This window comes from Polyodon spathula, chromosome 11, assembly GCF_017654505.1.
Source record: "Polyodon spathula isolate WHYD16114869_AA chromosome 11, ASM1765450v1, whole genome shotgun sequence".
NCBI classification, from domain to species: Eukaryota; Metazoa; Chordata; class Actinopteri; order Acipenseriformes; family Polyodontidae; genus Polyodon; species Polyodon spathula.
The window spans coordinates 40,796,642-40,808,917 of record NC_054544.1 but is presented as its reverse complement, the minus strand read 5'-3'; the positions used below and the strand labels follow the sequence as shown (position 1 = coordinate 40,808,917).

Below are 12,276 nucleotides of genomic sequence, written 5' to 3'. Positions count from 1 at the left end.
TGAGGGATGCACAAGCACTGTCTAACCCAAAGGTTAGTGGTGTGAACTTACACCCTCAAGGACCCTTGTGGTTACAGAACGCAAGACAGGGTCTACCACATTAAGACAGAACCTGGAGAAGGTATGCAGCGCAGCCCAGCCAGTACAAATATCAGACATCAAAACACCTCTGAAGAGGGCCCAAGATGTAGCCAACCCTCTAGTGGCTATCCTACCAGGTGGGGGCAAGCCAGCACTAGTATATTCAGTTGAGACTGTATCCACAATCCAATGTGACAGACACTGCTTAGAGAGGGGCTGGCCTTGGGTCTGTGTCCCGTGACAGACAAAGAGCTGGTCAGACTGATGCAGAGCTCTTGTCCTATGCATGTAGCATCTCAATGCCCCCGTACTGGGCTGAGGAAATTTTCTCTCTCATCCTCCATTGAAGCAAATGGAAGTGGATGGAAGGACTACAGTTCCACAGACTGATTAATGTGGAAGACTGTGATCACCTTGGAAAGGAAAGCAGGGTTGGTGTGCACAGACACCCTGCTGCTATCCTCCCAAATACGCATGCAGGAGCTGTGCACAGACAGCACCTGCAGCTCACTGACCTGCTTAGCGGAGGTGATAGCCAAGAGGTAGGCTGTCTTCAAATACAGGTACTTCAGCTCTATGGAGTGTATGGGCTCAAACGGGGCCTTCGTGAGATCCTCCAGTACAATATTAAGGCTCCATTCGGGGAGAACAATCCTCCTAGAGAGCGTAAGTAGCACCTTTAAGAAAGCGGGTAGCCAAAAAATGTGCGCCTGGAAACAATGAATCTACAGAGGCATTGCAAGCAAAGTTAGCTGCTAAATACACCTTCAAGGTGGAAGGTGACCTACCAGCATGAAGCAGTTCTTGTAGAAACTATAAGATGACTGGCACAGGGCAAGATATGGGGTCATGGCTTCTAGCTAGACACCAAGCCTGGAAATACCTCCACATAGGTATTCAATGACCTAGTGGAGTCTGCCCTAGCGCTCTGCAACGTACCCACAACCACATCTGCTATCCTTAGGGCTAGCCAGCAGTCCCTTTCAGGGGCCAGACCCATAGCTCTAACCAGACTTTTTTAGAAACAGCCGGGAGCAGCTGTATAGGCGGGAAAGCGTACAAAAGAGTTTTGGGCCATTCATGCGCTAGGGTATCTATGCCGAGTTGATCACCTAAGTGGTGGAGGGAGTACCATAGGGGGCAATGCGTTGCCTCTGCCAAGGTGAAGAGATCGACCAGCACCTTCTTGAACCGTTATCTAATGTGCGCCACTATCTGAGAGTGGAATCGCCACTCTGATGGATGCTGACCGCTCCTGGAGAGGAGGTCCGTTGCCCAGTTCACTGCTCTGGGAATGTGCGTTGCCTGTAGGGACAGCAAGTTCCTCTGAGCCCATATTAATAGCCTGAAGGCCCTGGTGGTTGACATATGCTGTTGTGTTGTCTGTCCAGATCAACACTTGCGTACCGATCAGCACTGGGAGAAAGTGGTGGAGACCAAGGGATACTGCTTGCAACTCCAGCATGTTTATGTGTAGGGATGTCCGGCAGTCCAGCCAGGATCTGCGTACTCCTCTGCCTTCCCAGACCGATCCCCAACCCAAATTGGAGGCGTCTGTCATCACCACTTGGCGATTCAACACCACTCCCAATCGCACACCTTCGCGCAGGTAACATGCAGTCAGCCGATGGTGTCTGTCGCTTTTGGCATTGAGGTGGAACGCATTGAGCCACGCTTTAGTGGGTGTATGCGAAGCAGACCCAGCTGATTGGTCAATATGGCGGAGGCCATCAAACCCAATAGTTTCTGGCACAATAGCAGGGTGACCTGCGATCCCTGTTGAAACAGGGAGAGGCAACCTTGGATAGCTGCATCGCTGTCGTCCGATAGCTAAACCACCAACTGGCGGGGCCTTAACTAGGGTCTACCGGGGGGAACCTCGCTTGGCCAAGCTCATCCGTACCTTCTAAGGAGGCAAGCGGTGCAGCCTGTTTTAACACGCTAGGACCCGAAGCTGGATGATAAGAGGAGGAGCGTACCTCCTCTATGAAGTCTGGGGAAGCCGAAAACTTCTGAGGGCGAGGAGCCAACGCTTGTCTAACACCACGGGCCGTGCACTGAGAACCGTGGGCACCTTGTGCACTGCATACTGTGCAGCACCATATGCCTGTGCACTAGTGTAGCACCAAGCATCGTGTGCATCCGAGTACCGTGCAGCACGGTGAGCTGTTGTGCTAGGTCTGACACAGTGCACCGCACGCCCGAAGCATTGTGCGCACTGTGTACCGCGTACCGTGCAACATCATGCGTTCCCACACTAGTGTAGTGGGTACCCAGCACCGTGGGGGGGCTATGCAAACGTGCCTACCCTAACAGCTTGGTCACACACACCTAGTCAGCGTGTAGCGTGTACCGGGGGGACACAAGGCCAAAGCCGCGTTGGGCAAGTTGAAGCAGACAGCAAAAACACAGTAGAAAGATAATATAGGGGAGAGCACACTATTTGTTTCCAAGGCCTGACTCACCAAGGTGGGCAGGCCTACGCAACCAGCAGCATCTACTCGACAGCGGGGATGCGGCAAGGCCTAGCCCCGTGGAGGAAAGCGCAGCTGGAAGAGTCACTCAAAGGCGGGGGTACGGCAAGGCCTAGCCCTTTGGAGGAACTGTGTACTCTCAGGAAGAATAGACAACCACTCGCGGATGACTACACATGCAGTTGCTCACACACGACAGACAGATACAAAGAGCGGCCTACCACGCAAGCGAGGAGGCCGCTGAAAGACAGAAAGGCCAAAAGGCTTTGTTTTTTCAAAGTCATTGATTACGGGAACGCGGTGAGCCAGCTTTCATGACAAACGCAAGGGAAATACAATCGACTTGATTCAACTCGAGAATATCTTTTCTATCAACACGCTCAGCTCAACACAGAGGTTTTACCGTACCGTCTTGAGAAGGAAAACGAGCAATGGCTTCCTTTGGACCAAGTGCATCATCCCAGGAAGGGGCCTAACGGCAGCTCTGGTACAGAGAGTTCAGCACCATCTACCCAATGGGTAAGCGTATCCCAATACGTAATGCCATTGGTAGTTGTCTTTGAATTGAAAGGGAACTATGGTAATAGGGGATTATGGTAAACTAGAGGCTCTATAGTATGTCAACATATTTAAAAATATATTCTGATATATCTATAATTAACTAATATATATATCTATATATTATGATATATATATATAGATATCTATATATATATATATATATATATATATATATATACTGCTGTGACGACTTTGAAATATGTTACCAAATGGTTTAGCCATTCACAGTGTGCTGCTTTTGCTCAACTATCTGAACAGCGGTCGCCAGATTGGCTCTAACAGAGACATTCAGTCTTGTAAGTCACGACAGCCATGTACGTCAAAGAAAATGCAGCGAGTCAGGGTTCGCTCTCAGTCCCAATCAGATATCTATAACGGTAGATATTGCCAGAAATCAAAATATAGTTTATATCATGCTATCTGACAATAAACTACCATATAAAAAAACAAACAAACAAAAAAAAAACGTTTTAATGACTACATTTCATGTAGCCTAAATCTGCCTTAGAAAATTATGTATTAAATGGCACATTTTGAGACATTGTAGCAACACAGGACCCCATTACATTACCTCCCAAACATGGCGACTTTAAGAGGAAGAAAAGCCGGGTTCGGTGAGTAAAATTTGATTTAAAAGTAAGATACAACGGTGCAAGTTTTATTTGGAGGACAGTGGTGTTTTTCCTTATTTGTTAAAGTAAAGCGAAGAATCATTTTCAAAAAAGGAATCAAGCTTGAATTTTTCAAACCGAGTAGATGTTGTTTCACTTTACATATTTACATTACACTGGTCACTGCCTGTATTTTTTGTGTTCTACAAGACAATCTACAAGTCGTGCAATATATATATATATATATATATATATATATATATATATATATATATATATAGATATATATATATTATATATAATAACACCATACAGCAAGCATAACTATATAATTAAAATACAAACATACACAGATACACACACAGCAGCCATAACGATTTAATTTACAAACATAAATAAAAGGTTTAGTTTTCCTTCGCTAACCTTTTGCATTTGACGTCTTAACAAAATATTCAGATTTAACATACTTTACAGATATTGAGGGAGCCCTAATTTCTGTACAATTGCTGTAAGGATTCAATACACCTGCAAAAATCATTGAAACTCGTAGTAGGGTAGGCAGCGCTTTGCTCTCACCATTCTGCCTAGTCTATCATTGTAGCAGGATGTACAGCAGCTGGACGCTTATTGGATAAACATGACGGCCACGATTGCTGCGTTGATTGGTTTGTAGCGTTGTTTGTTTTTTCCGAGTGAGTGAGTGGGACTTTTTAATGCAAAACTAATATTTGAAAGAGGTAATACAGCAACACCCGTTTATTGCTGACATTTCACTAAGTTGCAACTCTCATTGCCTCGTATCTCGGTGACTGTTTGCTGGGTTGTGTGAACACTGCGTGATTAACTCACTAACTTACGAGTGGTGCTGTTGTGGCTGTATTTCAGATACAGCTTCTTTATATTAGTCTGCAGAGCAGGAATAACACACAACAGACAGAAAACAGACACACACACGTCAGCAAACCAGTTATTTAAATGTTTGGTATTTCATTTCTAGGTATGTTTTATAAAATGGGGATCCTAACGGCTTCAATACTGACCTGGCTCTGTGCTTCCCCTGTAATGGGTGACTCCAAAGGTGTAACAACTAGTCTCACCGCAAAATGGCCATCAACTCCCCTGTTGCTTGAAGCAAGGTAAGATTGTCTTGTCAAAAACGGTTTACATCTGCTTCCAGTTAATGGATTTTCCCTGGCTACATAAAACAAGAACTAATGGATACAGCTGGATTTCCAAGTACTTTCTCATTGGCTTCTGTAATTGTTTCCAACACAACTAGTGGGCCATTGCATGAAGTGTCTTAACCAGATGGCATTCTACTGAGGTCAAATTTAGGTTTCACGCTGAAGCTGGTAGTATTTATATGACTGCTTGGCATTTACTATTCAGCCTGCAAATCTTTTGTACTTTACCAGAATTTTTACATGAGCATCAGCATTGATGGTGCAAAAAAACAACTGAGGAAACAACTTGATAGCTAGTTATCGCCATGATTGAATGGTGTGTGTCTGCAACAGTTTACTAAGAAATTGGAACTAAAAGCGATTATTACAAGACATCTTTTTTTGGTATATATTTACAAACTAGCAACAAGAGGAAACCCAGGTAGAATTTAATCACCGAGTTTGCAAAGAACCAAATGGTGTCACTGCTTGAAACTTGTACTGCATGGAATGGTGATTACCAGAAAAGATTATCCTGTCTAACTTTAAGGTTTGTTATGATTACAGTGTTAACAAATGTTTATTTAATTGAAGTAAAGTTGAAGGGAGAATGAAGGTATACAAAATAACCATATATTCATGTTTGGCTTCCATTCTTGTATTGTTTCTGTTTTCCATTACATCCTTAAAGCTTATTTTGAAAATGTTTGAGCTCAGCATGGTTCATAGCAATATGTTTTCCTCTAAAGTCCATTAAAACATGCTTTAGTTTTTGAAGGTGAGACTAATCAAATACGTCTGCCTCTCTTAGTAGTCACACATTATTATCATAACTGGACATAAGTTATAAGTTGAGAAAAAATATAGCTATGAACCATGCTGATCTCAAACTCTTTAAAGTTTGTTTTAAGGATGTAATGAGAAATGGAATCCAAATGATATGTACAGTGCCTACAGAAAGTCTACACCCCCTTGAACTTTTTTCACATTTTGATTCAATGCCTCAGTTTCATGCATTTAAATTAGGATTTTTTTTCCACACACCATTCTACACACCATACTCCACACTGTTAAGGGGAAAAAAGTTTTTTTTGAGAAAAAAATTATATATTAAAAATACAAAACTGAAAGATCATAATTGAATAAGTCTCCACCCCCCTACCTCCCCTGAGTTAATACTTGGTGGAGCACCTTTGGCAGCAATTACAGCTGTGAGTCTGTTGGGATAGGTCTCTACCAGATTTGCCCACCTAGATTTGGCAATATTTGACCATTCTTCTTTTCAAAACTGTTAAAGCTCTGTCAAGTTCCTTGGCAAGCATTGATGGACAGCAATCTTCAAGCCATACATTTTCGATTGGATTTAGGTCGAGGCACTGACTGGGCCACTCAAGGACATTAACCTTTTTGTTCCTTAGCCACTCCAGTGTAGCTTTGGGTTGTTGTCATGCTGAAAGGTGAACTTCTGTCCCAGTTTCAGCTTTATTGCAGAGGGCAGCAGGTTTTCCTCAAGGACTTCTCTGTTCTTTGCTCCATTCATTTTCCCTTCTATCCTGACAAGTGCCCCAGTCCCTGCCAATGAGAAACATCCCCATAACATGATCATGCTTCACAGTGGGGATGTTGTTCTTTGGCTGATGCGCTGTGCTGGGTTTGCGCAAAACATAACACTTTGCATTTAGGCCAAAAAGTTCCATTTTAGTTTCGTCGGACCACAAAACTTTTTGCTACATGGCTACAGAATCTCCTGAGTGTTTTTTTTAATACTTCAAAAACGGGGTTCAAGGTGGGCTTTCCTGAGTAATGGCTTCCTTCTTGCCACCCTACCATACAGGCCAGATTTGTGGAGTGCTTGGGATATTATTGTCACTTGCACACTTTGACCAGTCTTCGTCATAAAAGCCTGTAGCTCTTGCGAAGTTGCCGTTGGCCTCTTGGTAGCCTCTCTGATTAGTCTCCTTCTTGCTCAGTCATCCAGTTTGGAGGGACGGCCTGATCTAAGGAGGGTTTTGGGTGGCGCCATGCACCTTCCACTTCTTAATAATTGTCTTGACTGTGCTCCAAGGGATATTGAAGGCCTTTTATATTTTTTTATATCCATCCCCTGATCTGTGCCTTTCAACAACTTTCTCTGGGAGTTCTTTTGAAAGCTCCTTGTTGTGCATGGTTGAGTCTTTGCTTTGAAATGCATTACCCAGCAGAGGGAACATACAGGAACTGCTGAATTTATCCTGAAATCATGTAAATCACTACAATTTAACACAGGTGGAGGCCACATAACTTGGTGTGTGAATTTTAAGGCGATTGGTTACAACTGAGCTAATTTTGGATTGCTATTACAAAGGGGGCGGACACTTATCCAACCAAGCTATTTCAGTTTTTATTTTTAATTAATTTTCTACAAAATTCTAGAATATATTTTTCACTTGGAAGTTATGCGGTAGGATGTGTAGATAAATGAAAAAAAAAAAAAAAAAAATTATGCATTTTAATTCCAGGCTATAAGGCAACAAAAGGTGAAAATTTTGAAAGGGGGTGTAGACTTTCTGTAGGCACTGTAGGTGAGTGATTATATTTTGTAAACTCTGTTTATTCCACCCGTTTAAGATTTCAACTGATTTGCTTACCCTTTGGCTTGGTGTTTTAACAATCGCTTGTCAGCAGCTTGTTGATTTACCTTCTCTCCTAAAATCTCTATTTACTGTGCAGTGAAGTCATTTCTCTCTTGGTTAATGAAAAGCACAAGCAATCACAGTAACCTCCCTTTTCCCGCACTACAGTGAATTTTTAGCAGAAGAAAGCCAGGATATGTTCTGGGATTTTGTGGAAGTTAATCAAGAAATTGGTCCCAATGAACATGGAGGTACTCTTTTCCTAAATGCTTAAAACAAACATATACTGTAATTTTCATTATTACCCTGTATTCCTTTTATTTATTTAGCCAGTTTGAAATATAATTGCAGGGTTGTGTGTGTGTGTGTGTGTGTGTGATATATATATATATAATCAGTTCAAGCACTGTTTAATGGAGTTAGCTGGACAGTCAGTGAATCTATGCTCTCTTGTGCTTCAGTTTTCTGCTTGAGTGATTTCTAACAGTTTGTTCTTTTACCTGTCAGATACTGATCACTCTTACTATCACCTGATACTGAAGAGAGCCAGCCAGTTCCTCACCCATCTGCAGCTCAACATGCTGAAGTTTGCCCTTTCTTTACGTGCATACTCTTCCACAGTGCAGTCCTTTCAGCAGGTAAGTGCATTCCTGAGCTAGTCAGAATCTGCTGTAAGTGAATGTACCAGTAATGCCAGTTATGCTGATAATGAAGTCCTTTTTTTTTTTTTTTTAAGTAGTGTTAAGAAGGCATTATTTGTTGTCTACAGTCCTATGCGAATTGCTTTGGTGGGGAGTATGTGTGCTACTGATTTACTTGTTTATGTAAGGTGTTATAACTTGTAAACCCACCAGTAAAGCTGTAAATTATTGATTTGCAGCCAAAACAAAGACAAAGCAAGCACATTAGTGTTTTGTACCACTAGTAATTCCCTGAAACAGAAACGTGCTGGAGTATAAATGATACCTGCTAAATTACACATTTACAGGTTAACTTGGAATTGATAAACACCTTAATTATATATTTTGTTTCAGAATTTTCATATATGTATATGTGTGTGTGTGTGTATATATATATATATATATATATATATATATATATATATATATATATATATATATTAATAGTCAATATCCTTGTTACTATGAATTGGCCCACAATCTAGGTCATGCTGTTTTGTTTTGCACAGATTGCTGCAAATGAGCCCCCTCCTTCAGGATGCAAAGCTTTCCTCAGTGTTCATGGTGAAACAACTTGCAATCAAGACAATCTGAAAGCCCTGCTGGAGACCGCTTCAGAGAGGTATACTGAAATGATTTTAACCATTGCCCGGTACTTAAATGAAAAATATTATAGACCCATCAACACTGATTACTGCATTAGATAGCAAATGACTGGATGATCAGCAGTCCACATCTACTATACTATGTCAAAATGACTTATGAAAAGGAAGTATTAAGTCAATGCTGTGTACACTTGTGTGCTAGAGCATCCCAGTAGCTTAGATGGGACTGTCCCGCTCATTAAACAGCTGATTTAGCAGAAGAGAAGGATTCAGAACTGCTGGCCTAAATTAAAACAAAAAAAAAATTACTGCCAATTTTTGATTTTTGAAAATAAAGATAACAGAAACATTTTATCAGCTTAGGAAGTCACTTTTGAATCACAGGTTACCATAATGCTGTAATAAATCCAGTGGTGGCTTTTCCTGGCAGTATACAGGTTGTTAGAAAAAAATCCTAAGTGAAATAGACAAACGTTTGATCTATATAAGAAGGCACTAGATTAAATATTTGACTATTATAAGTTTCTTAATTTGACCTGATTTTTATTTCTGAATGTTTTTTGTTATGTATAAATTATATGATTTGTTTCTCATAATTTAAACCATCTGATTGCACACTTGTATGACATCAGATGTTTTTTGTGTTATAATAAATCAAATACACCAAAACTGCATATTGAAGGATGCATCATACTGTACAGTTGTATAATCTGTTGCTTTCATATTCCATTTTTCCTAGGCCAAAGCCATACCTGTTTAAAGGAGATCACAGGTTTCCGTCCTCAAGTCCAGACACCCCCGTGGTTATTCTGTACGCTCAGATGGGCAACAAAGAGTTTTCCAAATTCCATCAACTCCTTGTTTCAAAGGCTAACGGTGGGGAGATCACCTACATCCTCAGACATTACATTGTGGTAAGTATCCTATTCATAGTTCCCAAAATGATGAGCTGATAATAATAGTGAGCTAACTAGAATATTAAACCAATTGTTTCTGAGCTGCTGAAGTTGGTATGTTATACAGTAAACATTTTGTGAAAACATCCTCTTTTTAATTTGTTTTCTACTTATTTGTTAAATGCCCTATGGCGCAAGACTATCCGAAATTACGTGTTTAAGTCACATATATTTTACCTGTTTTCGCTGGAAAACTAGCATTCACATGTGATGAAGTGTGATAGAAGAATTATTTAGCAAGTAATCTTGAGGGAATTATATGGTCTAGTTCAAACGTGCCTACTTTTGAATGAGTTCTAACCTCATTTTTAATTCTGGCCAATGCAGCATTGTTTGGGGATTTGTATGTTACTAACAGTTTATTTGAAATGACAGAATCCCGGTCAAAGTAAAGTGTTCCTCTCCGGATATGGCGTTGAACTGGCAATCAAGAACCAAGAGTACAAAGCCAAGGATGATACTCAGGTTCAAGGTATGCTGTTTATAATCTGCTTTTTTCATATTCAAAGTCCAACAAGTTTGTCTTGTGTTAATGTTAATTACTTGACAATGTATACAAGATATGTCCACTTCTGAGCCAGGATGTGTGAAGCCTAATACTATACTTTATTCACACCGGGATCAAGTTCACATAACAACATAAGTAGGGCCACGGAAAATTCACGATTTCTCAAATTTTATTTTTGCCTACCATGTTTTTGGTTTTTTTTAAACATTTTTTTTAAACTCTTCACCAGCTTTTATCATGTAGAAACCATAGACAACTACATAGAAATGTCTGCAACAATAATACAAGCTTACAAGTTTTTTGTTACTATGGGAATGGGTTCAAACAAATACCGGCTTCATGCTATTATGTCATTGTACAGTATGGAGGAATTCCTCATACTGTGCAATGATGTAACATACAATTCAGAAGCGGGAGTTTTACATTGTGCAGATGTATTAGCTTACAGTGTATAATTAACAATAAAAATGCAGACAGCTGATAATTAACAAAAAAAAAAAGCAAAATTCATTTCGGCAGAACATTGCGCTCAGAGCTATGGAAAGGGGACGCTGCATGCAGATGGTGTTATTTTGTTTTGCTCAACATGTAAAGTCTATTGACAAGTATTTAGACAGCACAGTACACAAACAAAAAAATAAAACTAGCAATTCAGGCTGGACAGTTGCCAAACAAGCAGGTCACAATCACAGGGCTATTTAAAGAGCACAGGTAGTAGAGAAGCACGTAATGTCAACATGTTTGAATTAGTGGAAGCCTTCAGTGCAGCAAACATACTGATACAGCGGCTAGACAATGAAAAACTATGACGTTTCGTTAACTACAAAAATCCCCAAATCCCCTGCCTAACAGCACATGAAGAATTTTTAAAAGTGGAATTGAAGGATTTTGAGTCTGTTTGCGATGAGGCCACTGATGATCAAGACAATTGTGTTTTGTATGTTATTTTTATCCAGCAGTGCGTTACTACTGCTAATTCAGGGGAGTTACAGCTTACATAGTAGATACACTGCAATTGATGCTGATAACCACACAACAGTAGGTCAGGCTCTCATTAAAACGATAGCGAAGTACGGCATTGGTTTCAACCTTGAGTCTGCCTTTGTCAGAGACAGTGCCAGCTACATGTCTAAGGCATATAAAGTTACCCTGCAAGGGCTGCTCCAAAACTGCATCCATCTTGCTTGCAATGCACACATCATGGCATTACTCAGAGATCTATGGCATCAACATGTTCCATGTGTAGACCACTTTGTGGCATTGATGAAAAAGATCTTCATATCCTGCCCTCTTAGAAAACAAATCATGAAAGAGTTGTGAATTGTGGGACCTGTGAGTCTTCCACCAGAGCCAGTTGTTACACGATGGAACACCTGGTTCAAAGCTGTCAAATTCCACAGTGAGAACCTTGACGTCTACAAAGAGTTTGTAAAACAAGAACTTGATTTAACACCAGACATGCAAGCTCTAAAACAAATGAACAAATTGCTTGACAGTAGAATCCAACACGGACATGCCTTTCATTGCACAACATGCAACACTATTCATGGGTCTTCTTACATGGTTTGAAGCACGAAAGGTTCAAATTCACCTTGTTTACAGCAAGGTAATGGACTTGCTTCATTGGAATGAAGGGCAGGCAAAAGCACGTCACAGCCATTCAGAAACAATTAATAAGCACAGACAAGGTGTATTTAAACAATTGGCAACCAAACTCTCTGACTACTTCTGCCCTGATGCTGGAAAATCCAGTGACCGTTTTTTTTTTTTTTTTCAACCAGCAGCAAACTTTTTGAATGCTATTCGAGTTCTCAACCCACAAGAAGTGCTAGTCTTGGATGTAACATCTTTGCCACTAGATGCAATCCCTGATTTCACAAGCTGTATAGATGAAATTGAATCTTACAAGCACCATGCTGCTGAAAGTGACAAAAATATCAATATTGTCGATCTCTGGGTGAGGTCTGAAGTCAGATTCCCAAACATGGTAAAAATTGCACAATGCTTTTTGTTAATTCCACCAAA

The 12,276-nt window shown here is 40.7% G+C and overlaps 1 protein-coding gene across 2 annotated transcripts in view; it reads left to right on the top strand.

The window, feature by feature from the left end:
- The first annotated feature begins 3,650 nt into the window (after positions 1-3,650).
- LOC121322958 (UDP-glucose:glycoprotein glucosyltransferase 1-like) overlaps positions 3,651-12,276 on the top strand; it is a 47,277-nt gene continuing 38,651 nt past the window's right edge. For both annotated transcript variants that reach the window (XM_041263616.1, XM_041263615.1), the window contains exons 1-7: positions 3,651-3,730; positions 4,725-4,863; positions 7,671-7,753; positions 8,010-8,140; positions 8,692-8,804; positions 9,527-9,701; positions 10,119-10,215. In XM_041263616.1, coding sequence (XP_041119550.1) covers positions 3,697-3,730; positions 4,725-4,863; positions 7,671-7,753; positions 8,010-8,140; positions 8,692-8,804; positions 9,527-9,701; positions 10,119-10,215 — 772 coding nt within the window. In that variant the 5' untranslated portion in view covers positions 3,651-3,696. The remainder of the gene's footprint in view (positions 3,731-4,724; positions 4,864-7,670; positions 7,754-8,009; positions 8,141-8,691; positions 8,805-9,526; positions 9,702-10,118; positions 10,216-12,276) is intronic.